This window comes from Leptonotus elevatus, chromosome 4 (assembly GCF_054856555.1).
Source record: "Leptonotus elevatus isolate MCC_2025b chromosome 4, RoL_Lele_1.0, whole genome shotgun sequence".
NCBI classification, from domain to species: Eukaryota; Metazoa; Chordata; class Actinopteri; order Syngnathiformes; family Syngnathidae; genus Leptonotus; species Leptonotus elevatus.
In genome coordinates, this window is record NC_141242.1 from 6,028,863 (window position 1) to 6,045,031 (window position 16,169).

The 16,169-nt window shown below is 38.1% G+C and overlaps 1 protein-coding gene across 2 annotated transcripts; it reads left to right on the plus strand.

The window, feature by feature from the left end:
* The first annotated feature begins 1,287 nt into the window (after positions 1-1,287).
* On the plus strand, positions 1,288-14,358 carry clpxb (caseinolytic mitochondrial matrix peptidase chaperone subunit Xb). Of its 2 annotated transcripts, XM_086074009.1 has the most exons (15): positions 1,288-1,721; positions 2,178-2,255; positions 4,555-4,715; positions 4,823-4,937; positions 6,532-6,686; positions 6,793-6,952; positions 7,221-7,262; positions 8,443-8,619; positions 8,709-8,873; positions 9,852-9,940; positions 10,946-11,110; positions 11,190-11,489; positions 11,607-11,699; positions 12,041-12,147; positions 13,056-14,358. In XM_086074009.1, the coding sequence occupies exons 2-15, from the start codon at positions 2,201-2,203 to the stop codon at positions 13,144-13,146; spliced, it is 1,875 nt and encodes a 624-aa protein (XP_085930135.1). In that variant the 5' UTR covers positions 1,288-1,721; positions 2,178-2,200; the 3' UTR covers positions 13,147-14,358. The 2 variants fall into 2 exon arrangements, with proteins under 2 accessions (XP_085930135.1, XP_085930136.1); XM_086074010.1 differs by lacking the exon at positions 7,221-7,262.
* The last annotated feature ends 1,811 nt before the right edge of the window (positions 14,359-16,169 follow it).

Sequence of the window (16,169 nt, forward strand, 5' to 3'; positions counted from 1 at the left end):
GTCCATATGTCATGTGGCCAGCAGTTGACCAATCACAGCGTGACCAATCAACAACTGCTGGTCACATGACATGGACGCCATCTTGTTACCCTGCTCAAACAGAGTTGGCCAAACTCCCTCTATATGCGGCTTTGGGTGGCATGTGTTGACAGCGCCCCCTATCAGTCGCATATAAGTAATGCTTATCCTGTTTTGGGTCACGGGGAGCTGGGGCATGTCCCAGATGATTTGGGGCAAAAGGAACACCACATCCTGGACTGGTCATCGTTAATAACACACCTGACTGAGTAAATGTTCTCTTGCTTGCAATTTTTTAGAACTTTTTGTTTATTGTTCCTTTGCTCTCAAACAATTACTAACGCACTCAAGCAGTGCACTCAGCATGGCATTTTTCCAAGCACAATTTTATTTATCATTTGCGATAATGTCGAGAATCTTAAAAAGTCTGTTGCAATTTTCAAACCCATAAAATAATTTATTTTGTTGCACTTTTTGGATTAAAATGCAAATGTTGCTATTCAAAATAATTAAATTCAGATAGAATCTAATTTAAATTAATAGTCAAGATTTGGCACCTGAGTAAAGTCAGAAGATTTATCTGTGGTATTCATGTCAACATTTACAATTAAAATAATGAAGTACACGGGTTAGGGTTAATGGGCAAATACCATACTGCAACTGGAACATGTACCGACAATCTAAATTAAACATTTACGTTATTGAATTGAAATAAGATCATATTTGAAAGCTTTTATTGTTTTTAAGTAAAGACTTGGTAGAATTCCTTGTTACTAAACAAAACCAAAAGGAAATCATAGCACACTAAAATCGAGAGTGTGTAAACTTATTTACTTTTCTGGCTACCTGAAGTGAGTTACGCTGTATTGAGTCTAGTTTGACCCTTATGAGCTAACATAGTTTTTACTCATTAACACTGAAGTAAGCTTTAAAAAAAAATCTGAGTCGGTTTATGGGTATTTTTAACAACTTCGTTACATCGTGTATTTATTGACATCGCACACTATTATGTCCTTACACTGTCATACAAGCAGTTAATTCATAAACGTCTGTCTTAAAAGAAAAGGATGACTGCGGTCCAAAGTTCCGAACGAGGTCTTGACCAATTTGACCACTTTCAAGACAGATGACGTAAGGAAGCCGGGAATGGTCAGCACCGATATATACATGATTGACAGGTGTTTCGGGCAATTGACGTGTTGGAGCTGCTCCTTTCGGCTGCGTCAACTCAGGCTCTGCGTCAACTTAGACGTGGTCGCCCTCTACCGGCAAAGCAACGAAACACCACCACATAAACAACATCTCGTCAAATTTGGCTTGTCTCGAAGACCACCTCCTCCTCTACTGTTGAGCAACCACTGTCGATCTCAGAGTCGATCCACAATCCCCCATGTTACTACGCAACGACATCACCCTTACGACTTAGCAAGAAGGCGAGCTTGCTAGTTGGCTATCTCGCTAGCCAGTCGCAGTCGGGGCAACCGACCTACTTCATACCACACTTACATCATCACACCTGGGAAGCAGTGGCTCTAGCAAGCAAGCAAGCAAGCAAGCAAGCAAGCAAGCCATTCCACGCGACCGATAGTCGGATAATAGTATGTCAACTTAGGTGGACCTGTCACATTCAACTATTGTGAGTTGAAGCACTTTCTTCAGAAGGAAGGGAGCTGTCAAGACTGCAGCTTGTTTCATCATTCCTCGTGAGTAAAAACAATAATGGCCTTTTTAAAAGTCCTGCTGTATTTCTTATAATTATTGTTGGCCAGATGGCACAGTTTTTTTTTGTGGAGCTGTAACTCCATCACATTGCTTTTTCAAACCAGTCGTTGGGTTAGAAACACATATTAGGTGACGCTGGTCTGGGCCTAGCATATGCTAGTTACCTGCTTACATAATGTTGTTTATCTATTTTTGCTAATTTATTCTACATGTGAGTATACGACGATTATTAAGAACACTATTCTAGTAAGCGGGTGTATTCCACGTTGTTGAAATTTACAAACCACTGAAGCTGCAGTCTTTATTAGCCAATGACCTGGTGTGCTAATGCTAACCGTGACGTTGTAGTTATGAAATGGTCTCGCTTTGCACGCCATCGGCTCCGATGACAGCAAATTGCTCATTTAACCACCTTGTACTATAAAATGTGCTTTCAGGATTTTGACACAGAAGAGGAGTTATGTCCTGTCCATGTACCTCGGCTGCAAGGTTGTTTCTAAATACAGCTCAGCGAGGTAAGGAATGCTGAGGCTGCATGACATTGTTGTTTTGCTAACTTGTAGCTTGAAAGTAGGTCTCAAGCTAACCCCGATGGCAGTTTGTTTTGATATGTCAAGCGGCCAAAAGCGCACTGCATTATTTTTTTTTTTTTAAAGCAATGCGTTTGCGACACGTGAACCGATTGTAATGAAATGTCACAAAGTATTTTTGTATTTTATTTGTGTGTTTAAGAAATATGCACATTAAGACTTTGACGACGTGTATCAGACGTTCGTTGCTCCACCGTCATAGTCTAATTCAGTTACCTTACATTTGGGCCGAGGACAGAGTTTGGTAGAGTAGCCAAAACTGTACTCAAGTAAGAGTAATGTTACTTTAGAATATAAATCTTATTTCAGATTAAAAACGAATCCTCCAAGTAGTTAAATAAGTGTTCAGTACAGAAAAACTACTCAAGTACTGACCAAATGGCGAATAACTGCTGATAATAACCTGAATAACTTTTTCTTAAATCTGAAATGTTATCATTTTTAGGCAATCACAAATCATAGCTCATAACAGCATTTCCCCCTCCCCCAGTCTATAAGGTAAACAGATTTAACTGCCTGTCTTTGATTGGTGAAATGGAGTTCAAACATCACTAGTCAGTCATGTCACAGCACTCAAGGCCGAAGTATCACTGACAAAAAAAAATAGACAACGCAAACAATCATAAAAAAATATAAAAATACATTTAGTGAGCAGAATATGGTTCATCGAAACAGAGTTGAAATAGCATTTTTTAACTACTGATAAAATATGTAAAATGTATGTTCTGTTAAAACGACTGCATTTTCCCCACCATGTCACACTTTTATTCATAGCTTGGCTGGTCCTGCGACTTATACTCAGGTGTATATATTAAAATGAGTGCTCAGACTCGACATGGATTGCGCTTTTGGCCACATTGCAATGCGGGATTCTAGTTGAGTTTAAGACATTTTAAACTCAAAAAGGAAAACTTTTCTGTACTTTGAAGTGGAAGTTTCAAATCCAACCGAAACTCATTTGCTGCTGTCAATGCGATTAGGGAACGGGGATTTTGGGTGCGAGTCAGAGTTCTACTGGTCTTTATCTCAGTTTTTGTGTAAAAAGAAAAGAAAAGAAGACTTATAGACAGTCCAGTGTGATTTAGGATTTTTTTTCTTTGATATACAATTTTCCATAAAGTTGCGTAAGTGAATGCAATGGCGTAAATGTAGCAGTACCCATCTCTTGTCTCTATTTACTCACAAATATATTTTGTGAGTTTGCAAACTGGGTCTGTTTAGTTGAACAATAAGCTATTATTCTGTTTGTATGAATGGTAACAGGCAGAAACAAAGATTAATTGTACCTTCTGCTATCTAAAAGATAGATAAGCAATGCGTAGATAGATAAACAATGATACATTATATTATTTATAGTAAATACATTTCAGACCAATTAACTCATTCACTGCCATTGACGGCTATAGATGTAAAGAATTAATTTGAACTTTTTACTTTTTGTTAATAAGAGTATGAAAATCTAAAAATAAATATATTGTACATTTAGAACAGATATAAAATTTGTGATTAATCGTGAGTTAATTATTGAAGTCATGTGATTAATCACAATGAAAAATTTTATTCACCTGACGCAATAAAAAGAAGAAGAAGATAAGATTATACATTTTTTTAGCTGATTAAAATTGTAATTGTATTTGATCGCATGACTTCACTAGTTAACTCACGATAAATCTCAAATTTTATAACTGTTCTAAATGTACAATAAAAAAATTCTAGGTTTTCACGCACTTGTTAACAAAAGTAGAGTTTAACTAATAGAAATAATTAAAACATTATTATTATTTTTTTACGTCTATAGCCGTCAATGGCAGTGAATGAGTCAAGTAAAATTGGACACCTGATGACCTCCTACAGGCCCCTAATGTGCCACAGCACAGTGGTTGGAAATCATATTTGATAAACTGCAAATAAGGAGTATATACAGCAGTCTGATTCATTTGCGTTGGCAATCATATCATTCAGCATTTTTAAATGTTTAACAGGCCTAAATTTTGAGTTTCTGCGCCAAAATTCACTGAAGCTGTAATGCGTCACCTTGCTAGACATTTTAATACAATATTTAAAGAGTATACTGATATGTAAGATAAGATATTCCTTTGACAAATCATTTACAGAAATCCAAATACTTGCAATTTTGTTGTAGTCGCACAGCTTGGACTAGTTTAGTTTTTGCCTTTTTACTGCACATTTCGAGCCAAAGGTTCTTTTGCTGTCTCCACTCTAGGATTGTCCTGCTCCCGGTTGCAGTTTTATTCTCTGAGTCGTCATGGTTCCAGGGACGCTCATCTACCGCCCCACGTGCGAGTGAGATCATTTTCCGAGACCGCCGTCTGCTTTGCCTCCAAAGACGGCACCACAAAGGACACCGGCAGCGATGGTGGAAAGGTAATCTTGTGGAACGCCGTCTCGTGTATCGTTTGCGACGACCGCCTGCTTTGCACATGTTTGGAGATGATGCGAATGTACAGTAACACGCTGTCGTGCTGACACAGAAAAGCATCAGCGAGGCGAAGAGGGCCTCGGGTTCCGGAGGCTCCGGCAAAGGAGGGAGTCAGCTCCGTTGCCCCAAATGCGGAGACCCCTGCACACACGTGGAAACTTTTGTTTGTGAGTAAACATGACAGGAGCATACATTGGCGATCGGATGGTGTACTTGCTGTATTTCTGCACTGCTGCCATTGTGTAACTTTTATGCAAGTGACTCAAACTCTTGAGGTTTAGCAATGACCTGTTGCTGCATTCCAGACTTCTTGGAAGTAGGATAAATATACCACGCACGCTTCCATGGTCTGACCACAAAGAGTTGCAGTTGAGAGTAAACAAAAAACATGCCTGACAACCACAGTAAGCTCAAGCGTGCTTTTTAGGATTCGACGTACATTTGAGTCACTGTGCTAAATTTAAACACACTATGAACGTTTTGCTCAACTAGTAAGTGAAGATGTCAATCAAAACCGCGTATTTTCTCATTAGCTTGTGGCCATAGTCTTGTAGCTGCATTTTTTCTTTAATAACTTACAAAATGGATGTATTTTTTTTACAAAACAAATGTTTTTTTAAACTTTTAAATAAGAGGTGTCAGGTAATTTTTAATCGCATGACTTCAATAGTTAACTCACGATTAATCGCAAATTTTGTATCTGTTCTAAATGTACAACAAAATATTTTTTTCTAAGTTTCATACGCTTGTTAAAAGTGGGAAAATATGTTAAACTAATAGAAATATGGCTGTATCTTTTAGTCATTGATACAGTAACTTCATAGTAATTTATAAAATTTAGTTAAAATTTTAAAAGATGTACGAGTGTGATATTGATTTGTGTTGGTCATTATTCTGCCACTCGATGGCATAATTGCATTTGTAAGACGGTGGCAGCTCGGGGCATTTTTCTTTTGATATTAAGAGCTATCTAATCTTTAACATGAAGTAACTTGAGAAATTCTGCACATTTTTAAAATTGTAAAATAAAACTTGTCTCCACAAATATATGCATTATTATTACATTTATTACTGCTAAATGTTGACGTTGACGTGTCTGCTGCGTTGTGATTGGAATTCCCCCAGTACAGGTTTTCCAAGTAAGAGGTGGTTATTAACTCATTCAATGCCATTGACGGCTATAGACGTCAAACATTCATTTGAACTATTTCTATTAGTTTAACTTTTTTTTCTACTTTTGTTAACGACAGTATGAAAGCCTAGAAAATTTTTTTAACATTTAGAACAGATATAAAATTTGTGATGAATCGTGAGTTAACTATTGAAGTCATGCAATTAATTACAATTCAAAATTTTAACTGCCTTACGCAATTTAAAAAAAGAAAGAAAATATTATTAAAAATTAGGGGCGTCAGGCAGTTAAAATGTTTAATCGTAAGTAATCGCATAACTTCACTAGTTAACTCGCGATTAATCGCAAATTTTCAGTTTTAAATGTACCCCAAAAGTTCTAGGTTTTCATACTCTTGTTAACAAAAGTAGAATTTTTTTTTAAACTAATAGAAATAGTTCAAATTAATTTTTGACGTCTATAGCCGTCAATGGCAGTGAATGAGTTAATCGCGCATTAAAAAAAAAAGACTAGTGTTAAACTTTAAATTACCTAAAAATTAATGCACTAATTTTGACACTCTACTTTTAAAAGGTTCCAGCAGTGCTTGTGTTTAATTTACGGTGTGTCTGGTTGTCTCTTTCTTCAAGCATCAACTCGATTTGTCAAATGTGAAAAATGCCACCACTTTTTTGTGGTTTTGTCCGAGACGGACTCCAAGAAGGGACTAAACAAAGAGCCCGAGTCTGCAGCGGAGGCTGTAAAGCTGGCGTTTGCACAGAAACCTCCCCCTCCTCCCAAGAAGGTGAGAAACAAACCAAATGAACGAGATAAGCGCTGTCCCATCCACATTATTTATTGCATTATACATTCATGCTAATTTATCCAACCCCCCCCCCCCCCCCCTTTAGATCTACGCTTATCTTGACAAGTATGTGGTGGGCCAGTCCTTTGCTAAGAAGGTGCTGGCTGTGGCTGTGTACAATCACTACAAGCGCATCTACAACAACATCCCTGCCGGCAGTCGTCATCAGGTGGAGGTGGAAAAACAACCCTCCCTCACGCCCCGTGGTCAGTACTGTTTGTTTGCCAGCTTCGTATTTAATAATGGCTTACTACATTTAAAGTGAACTAGTTGCTTGGCACAATGGTTGGAGTCAAGTGCCGCCTACTTTTGTAAGCACGGAGGACTGACAAACGGCGGTTGCATAATTTTGCATCACTTATTGGCTGTATAATTTGGCATTTGTTCAATAATGATGTCAGACTGCATTGTGTTGCTAGCATGTGTAGCGCTAATGATAATATTGATGTGAGCACTTTGATCCTCTCCCTATAGAGCTAGAGATGAGAAGGCGAGAGGATGAATACAGATTTACAAGTAAGTGATCGGGCCGCCATCATTTTATATGTCCAACATGTAGCTTTTGATTTCTTTGCCATATATTGTACAAATGCCAACATTTTACAGACCTGATTCTTTTTCGGCATGCTTTTCTGTCCAAGATAGAGCTGGAAATGAAAAAAAAAACTGATGCTGTGCAATCAATGCTTCATGATGACTATTCCTTCTGAAAATGAAAATTAGGGTTTGGTTTAAAAAAAAATTTTTTTTTAAGTATTTTCTTATATTTATGAAATACATTAATTATTGCAATTTATGACAATTCAGAATCTTTTACATTTGTATTTGCAATTATTGAATTAGAATTATGAAAATATATTCATCTCATCCATGCTGATGTCAGTCATTATGTCACACTTAAGTGTTTATAACGTGTTATTTTCATTAATGAATAAATCATTTAATCAGTTACTGCCTCTGTAAAATTTAATTTGAAATGTGATGTGTGTTTTTTTTAAAATCATGTCCTTGATATTTAAGAAGAGTTGACGTTCCATAATTAATCAATATCGGATTGAACTCTTGTGAATCAAATCGCGACAAAAATGGAAATCAAATCGAACTGAACTCTTGTGAATTGAAATCGAATTTCAATCGATACACAGCCCTCATGAAAATTGATTCTGTGGCGACATTTACATCTGAGGGCAGCATGGAGCAACACAGCACAGTTGTTAATCAAACATATAAAAAAAAAAAAGTATATTGTAAGCGAGTTGTGCTGGGAAATTGACTTTACTCTGCAAAAAGTACACGTGACGAAAGTTAAGGTTCAACGATGTATAAAAGTGAGCGTATACTCGCAGTCCACTTCTTACAGTATGAAATGATATGACAGCTGTTATGCACTTTGTGGCTTGACCTCCCCCGGATAAGATATCAAAACTGTGCCAGTTACTCGGCAGACAATAAGATAAAGTATCCCACTGACCTACATTCACATCTGTACTTTGCTATTTACAATCCTGCCCTGCTCACTTTACACATGCACGCCGGCACGTACTCCGCCGCGTCTATTTTTAGGCCTCATCTCGTTTGTATCACTGCTCGCATTGAACGACGAAGAAATGACCCATTTCAGCGCCTCTTTATCGCTGTCAGTCGAATGTCTTCTCCGAAGTGTAACGAGGCAGCCATTTTTGTTTTGTGGTTGCAGAGCTGCTGCAGATCGCGGGGATCAGCCCCCACGGCAACGCTTTGGGAGCCTCCATGCAGCAGCAGACCAGCCAGCAGGCACCCCAGGAGAGAAGGGGCGGGGAGGTGCTGGACTCCACACATGTCGACATTAAACTGGAGAAGAGCAACATCATACTTCTCGGTCCAACTGGCTCAGGTACCGTCGTTTTTCACGGGCTGTTGACTGCAAAGCCTTATTAATAGAAACCTCAACGTCCCAATGTGTGCCGGTCAATATTTTCGCAGGGAAAACGTTGTTGGCGCAGACGCTGGCTTGCTGCCTGGATGTTCCTTTTGCGATATGCGACTGCACCACCCTCACTCAGGCCGGTTACGTGGGAGAAGATATCGAGTCGGTTATCGCCAAACTGCTGCAAGATGCCAACTACTCGGTGGACAAAGCGCAGCAAGGTTGTTGGCCTGGGAGGAAAAAAAGGGGGCACGCATTTCCAACACCCACTGCCCATAACATGATGACTTGCAAGTAATAAGGAAGCCGTAGTTGTCATTGAAAGCCCCTTTGCAGTCAATTCTAGCGACAGACCGATACCGATTATTACTAGTCAAGGAGGCCGAGAACCGATATTTGCAGCCGATATTTAATTGCAGTAAAACAGAAAATATTAACGTAAAAAAAAAAAACATGCCATTGAGCATATTTGTTAAAGGTATTTTTGTCTTTTAATTTAAACAAAACCGATGCTGAAATGTTAAACTTTCACTTATTTTTGTTGACATTTTTAGCAAAAGTAAAAAAAGTACAGTGAATTCCCGGCAGCATCTTTTATAAAGTGACATTTTAAATAAATACATTCATGAAAAGTTCCCTGAAGTTAACCCAGTTTTCAATTAATCTATTAAGATCAATGAACGACAAATTCTTGCTAACCTGGCAAATTTGGGGTTTCCGTCAGGGTTCGTAAAAAGATTTCCAGAGATGTTCGCAAACAGTGAATGAACACTTTGAAAAATTGCTTTGCAACAAGAAAAGCTGCTTGTGACAACTAAAAACTGTCTGTGAACATCTTTGCAAAACATTTTGCCACCAAAATTCACTAAGTTGAGTTAAGTATTTGCCGCTCATTAATATAGCAACTTTTTCGGACTTCTGACCGATGCCGATTTTCATCAAAATAACAAATATTGGCATCGATAATCGGCCCGGCTGAAAGGTTTCTCGGTGCAATTCACCACCTCAAGTTAGAATCACTGTAAGGATCGATTTTTGAGGCGTACCTAATTTTCAGGCAAGAGTAACGAATTGCGATCTTATACCATGTGATTATGAGCTCAAATAGCAATTGGGGGTTATTACAGAAAATTCGATAGGGGAGTTCGGACTTGAGAAAGTTATTGGTTGGCCAACTTTGATGTCTTTATGTGCTGCAGGTATTGTGTTTCTGGATGAGGTGGACAAGATCGGCAGCGTACCTGGAATTCATCAACTGAGGGATGTGGGAGGAGAGGGAGTCCAGCAGGTCAGAATTTCAAGTGCAGCTCTGGAACATTACTTCATTGTAGGGTTGATTTAAAAAATTAAAAAATTAAAAAATAAATAAAAATTCCCCCTCAATATTGCAATTTGGATTTTATTGTAATTATTTTTTTCAAAGTCCTACAAGCAATAAATTGTAAATCAAATTATAAATACCAGTAAATATTTTGGGTTTAGAGGTTAGATTTACGCTAAAATAAAGGCAAATAAAATTAACTATGAATTAACTCATTCACTGCCATTGACTGCTATAGACGTCAAAAATTCATTTGAACTATTTCTATTAGTTAAACTTTTTTTCCCACTTTTGTTAACAAGTGTGTGCAAACTTATACTTTTTTTTATTGTACATTTAGAACAGATATAACATTTGTGATTAATCGGGAGTTGACTAGTGAAGTCGTGTTTATTAACAATAAAATTTTTAGCGCCTGACGCCTCAAATTTTTTTAAATTATTATTTTTTAAATCACGTCAGGTGAATAAAATTTTTCATTGTAATTAATCACATGACTTCAATAATTAACTCACATTTTATATCTGTTCTAAATGTACGATATATATATATATATTTTTAGGTTTTCATACTCTTATTAACAAAAGTGTAAAACTAATAGAAATAGTTCACATGAATTTTTGACGTCTAGCCGTCAATGGCAGTCAGTAAATATTAAAGTAATGGTCTGTGTAAACACAACATTCAAAACTGACGCTCCAGGAAGCAGCCAACCAGGAACGAGCATGAAACCAGCCCACCAATCAGGAGTGAGTACCGTCCTAATTTACATAGGCCACTGATAGTATCTTACCTCCATCGCTTTGGCGAGAAGAAAAACGTTGAATCTCCGCCCAGAAACATCCCAGACAGGACAAAACAAATCCTTCGGACCATACCTTTTTAAATATTTATTTTCTACTGTGGGTACAAAGTAGTAAACTAAGTGGAGTTTCTCTTTTCTTGACTTTGCTTTTTTTGCCTTCCTGTCAGGGGTTGCTTAAACTCTTAGAGGGCACAATTGTCAACGTTCCTGAGAAAAACTCCAGGAAGCTGAGAGGCGAGACGGTCCAGGTGGACACAACAAACATCCTGTTTGTTGCTTCCGGTGCCTTTAATGGACTTGACAGAATCATAAGCAGAAGAAAGAACGAGAAGGTGATTTTTTTTCCATCCACAAACATCCACCTCGGTTAGTTTTTTGTGTGCTTTTGCTAACCGTTGTCACCCCTTGCAGTATTTGGGCTTTGGAACCCCCTCCAATCTCGGAAAGGGACGCCGCGCGGCAGCTGCGGCGGACCTGGCCAACACCAGCGGCGAGACGGACACGGTGGCCGAGATCGAGGAGAAGGACAGGCTGCTGAAGCTCGTGGAGGCCAGAGACCTGATTGAGTTTGGAATGATCCCGGAGTTCGTGGGCCGCCTCCCCGTGGTGGTTCCGCTCCACAGCCTGGATGAAGAAACGCTCGTTTGTATCTTGACCGAGCCGCGCAACGCCGTGGTGCCGCAGTACCAAGCGCTCTTCAGCATGGATAAAGTAAGCGGGCCGGCGTCGCCGCTTGAACTCCAAAGCAATTTTGCCGTCGAGAAGCATTCTTGTGATTATTTCGAGATGTTGCTTGAAGCGTAAACAAGAAATGTTTTTGATTTTCAGTGTGAACTCAACGTGACCCAAGATGCTTTGAAGGCCATCGCTCGCATGGCGCTGGAGAGGAAAACCGGAGCGCGTGGCCTCAGATCAATTATGGTGTGTAATTCTACATTTTCTGACTTGTTTTTTTTTTTAGGGCATTTTTAACTTTCTCCACATTTTGTGAAGACACATTTATTATTTAGGTCAATCCATGACTCTTCAGAACAATTTATTTTCATTTTTTTTTAAAGCATACATAATGTGCAAAATTGATCATGTCACACTTAAAAGAAGGACAAGCAGAACCAACTAGCGACCCCAAGTGGACAAAAATAATACCTGCACTTCACGTTGACATTTTGTTGCTTAATGCTGTAACGCTAAATAAGTTTGTATCCGCTGAGTCGAAAGAAACATAGCAACACCGCACTTAATGATTTCATTATCCGCCGCAGGAAAAGCTTCTGCTGGAGCCGATGTTTGAGGTGCCGCACTCTGACATCATGGCCGTCGAGTTGAACAAAGACGTGGTACAAGGGAAGACGGAGCCCAGATACATCAGGTGAGTGTCACTTCAACAATGCATAGCAGAAAACTAGAGCTGAACCATTATGGGAAAAAATCCTGTTGCGATTTTTTTTCCCACCCCACAAAAAATTGCGATTGCGATATCATATGCGATGAATTTTTTATGTTTATTTTTTTTAAGATGACAGGATTTTAAGATAAAGGCAAATGAAGCCATTATATCACAGTTAACTATAACTACAATTACAGTTATAGTTACAATTTACCACTTCAACATATCCAACTTTTCATGTTGCATGACACATGGCATGTAAACACTACACTTTTTAAACACTATTTATCAATAAAAAAATTCAATATACATATTTAAAAAATTAAACAGAGCGATCTCCAGTCAGTAAACACACACATGCTAAATAAAATTATACCTGCTTATATGACGTAACATTTTCCGATTTGATAAAAAAAACAAAAAAACACTTGCATTCTGTAGCAATCGTTGTGGGTGGGTCGCGGGTTACGTAGTTTCCCATGGTCTGGGCGGGCCATGAACGCAACACAGACTTTTGTTTTGGTAAGCTAAGCGCGTTCGGAGCTGTTGTGTTCTGGCGTGATTACGGATGACAGTTACGCCAATATTTTGCCCATTTTTTTGAAAATTAATATCATCTCAAAATATGTTTTTCTTTGACCGGAATTGAAAAAAAAAAACCCATATCAGTCTAGCTCTAAACAATCTATACAGTATGACATGGGCATTAAATTAGTTTTAAGTTACATAAAATTAGATGCGATGATACCTGCAAAAACTGTAGTATTGCAATTACTGAATATTGGAACGAGAGAAAAAAAAGAGGATGATAATCACTCGTCCACAGTTATGACTGCGTTAATATTTCTTCTTGAGCTGTGAGCCTAAATGGCCCTCCGCGTGAGTTGCAGGGCCCCGGCCAAGGAGCAGGCGGAAGAGGACTACGATTCTGGCATCGAGGAGGAGAACTGGCCTCGACAGGCGGACGCCGCCAACAACTAAACCACGTCGGCCATTTCACGTTGACAGTTTGCTACCACCTTTGTGATACCAACTCTGTTTTTTTTTTTGTTTTTGTTTTTTTTCTCGAGGCCCTACAAGCAAAATATGGACATTTTAGGGATAATGAAGGCGGTTGTGACTGAGGATGTTGTCTTCATGAACACGTAGTGTAACAACGTCGGGTTCTGTGTGTGCGTGTCTGTATGTGTGTGTCTCGCAGCGCACTCGCAGGTTGGACCTTTATACAATTATTTCAATCTCTGGTGATTGTTAACATTTTATCTATATAAAGATAATGATTTTTTTTATTCGTGAGAGGGCGTTTGTAGCAAGGTGATTTTTTTTTTTTCTCCCTTCTCTTGTGGTGACTGGCAGTCCACGGACAAGGGAAGCAAAAATGAATAGATGGCACCAAAAAATGTGAGAAGCATGGAAAGGGGGCCATGTCAAATAATGCCTTATATCAGGAGGGCATGATATTCCATGAGCGCATCAATATTTTTGATGATATCCTCTCTAGCACCATTATCATAATGGTGTCCACATATTAGTACGATTGGGCTAGCAATGTGGAAAGTGAATCAATTGATGTTGATGACCTTAAAAAAAAAAAAAAAGAGGAAAAAAAGTATGAAGCAAAACTAACACGAGCGGCTCAACAAACAGCACGCGAGAAGAGATGGGGAACTTTTAAGCAGCCAAAATGGTTATTAGCTCATTTTTGGTGTTCAGCCCACTTTTTTAGAAAATATGAAATTATACTGTATATACATACATGTGTGTATTTCGGACTCAGAGGGTTGCTTAGCAAATAGGGTTTATGTCATTGAGATTTCAACTTTTGTGTGTTTATTTCTCTTTATGTTATCAGGATTCTCCATCACACAAATCATCTTGAGAAAAAGTTGTAAAGGACATCCCAAAAGGACTTTATTGTTACTTTTATGTCTCTCGCTCATCTTTTAGTGACGTCATATTCTGTTGCTATTAAGATTCTTTTCAACTGAACCACACGGCTTGTTGCTAAAATGTGCTTTGAGATGATTAAACTAGATTTGATCTCCCTGCTTTTAAGCTCCTTTTTTTTTTTTCCTTTCTTAAACGGATTCTTTCAGTCGACTGTTACACAACACAATTGTGACACCCTCAACTCCCATACAATGTAATTGTTCAAAATTTAAATAAAATTTATATCTGTATAAACTTTAACAAGTAGTGTCTGTTTGTGTGGCGGGCCATGCATTTGGTACCTGGCGAGCCTTAGTGAGGACTCCTCGATACACTCTAAAAAGAGAATTGTTGAACCAATTTTAAGATTACAAATTGAATTCTTGACCAATTTGAAAAAAAAAATCACTTCAATAGGTAGCACACGGTCGAATTAAATAATCCAAAGTAGTGACTATATTAGGTTTAATTATATTCACTTTGGATTGATTTTGGATTAATTTGAAAATGACAGACAGAATAAATACTAGAAATACTCCTTCTCATTAGGCCATCCTAAATGTCCAGCCTGACAGTCAGATTGTGTTCCATTTGTGTGTTGGCACCTTTATGTAATCTGCTAATCTGTGGAAAGTGATGTCCTTGTTTTTTCTCCCTGTAGCGTAATCTTAATCCACCCTCACGTCTGCATTAAAACCATAAAAGCATGAAGAAAAAAAGTATTTCAATATGGATAATATAACTACCCCCCCCCCCCCCCCCCAAAAAAAAACACAAAAATGTTAAGGCTGTATAGTAAATTTATCAATTCAAGTAGCTGGACATTGAGTAAGAGCGTCGTTTTATTTTAATATCAACACTTGCAATTACTATACAAACTAAAACTATTATTGTCTTTATTAACTTCAGGTTACAAATGTTATGTGATATAAAAGGCTTTGAGCTAATGCGGCTTAGCCAGCTTTAAACCACGTGACCACGTCTGTCTTCACCATTCATTCTACACGCTCCCATTCATCTTCATCCCACTTGAGGACAAACACCTGACAGAGGCAAGTGCTGACAAAACTCGACTTTGAAAACCTAACCCGATATACTTTGATACCCTAACCGTAGTTTCGCCCCACTTAGGTGGGTTTGACAATCAGTGGTACTTTAACTTTAAAACCCTACTTTAAAAAACTATGTTTAATATAAAAGCCTGATTTGAAAGACTAACTCTTTAATTTAAAATTCTACTCTGAAACAGTAATCCGAGCTCAAACCCTACTTTGATACCATTACCCTAGTTAAAAACCCTACTTTGAAATACTAACCCTAGTATAAAACCCTGATTTTAAACCTAGTTTAAAACCATATGTTGAAACCATTTACTTAAAACCCTACTTTGAAACCCTAAACTTTTTAAAACCCTACTTTGATAGCCCTACCCTAGCTCAAACCCTACTTTGATACTATAACCCTAGTTTAAAACCCTACTTTGAAATACTAAGCCTAGTATAAAACCCTGATTTTAAACCTAGTTTAAAACCATATGTTGAAACCATTACCTTAAAACCCTACTTTGAAACCCTAAACTTTTTAAAACCCTACTTTGATAGCCCAATCCTAGCTTAAAACCCTACTTTGAAACCCTAATTTTTAAAAACCCTTCTTTGATAGCCCAACCCTAGCTCAAACCCTACTTTGATACCATAACCCTAGTTTAAAACCCTACTTTTAAATACTAACCCTAGTATAAAACCCTGACTTTAAACCTAGTTTAAAACCATATGTTGAAACCATTACCTTAAAACCCTACTTTGAATCTCTAAACTTTTTTTAAACCCTACTTTGATAGCCCAAAACTAGCTCTCAAATTAGGGTTTCAAACTAGGGCTAGGGTTTCAAATTAGGGTTTCAAACTAGGGCAAGGGTTTCAAACTAGGGTTAGGGTTTCAAACTAGGGTTTCAAACTAGGGTTTAAAATAGGGTTTCAAACTAGCGTTAGGGTTTCAAACTAGGGTTTCAAACTCGGGTTAGGGTTTCAAACTAGGGTTAGGGTTTCAAACTAGGGTTAGGGTTTAAAACTAGAG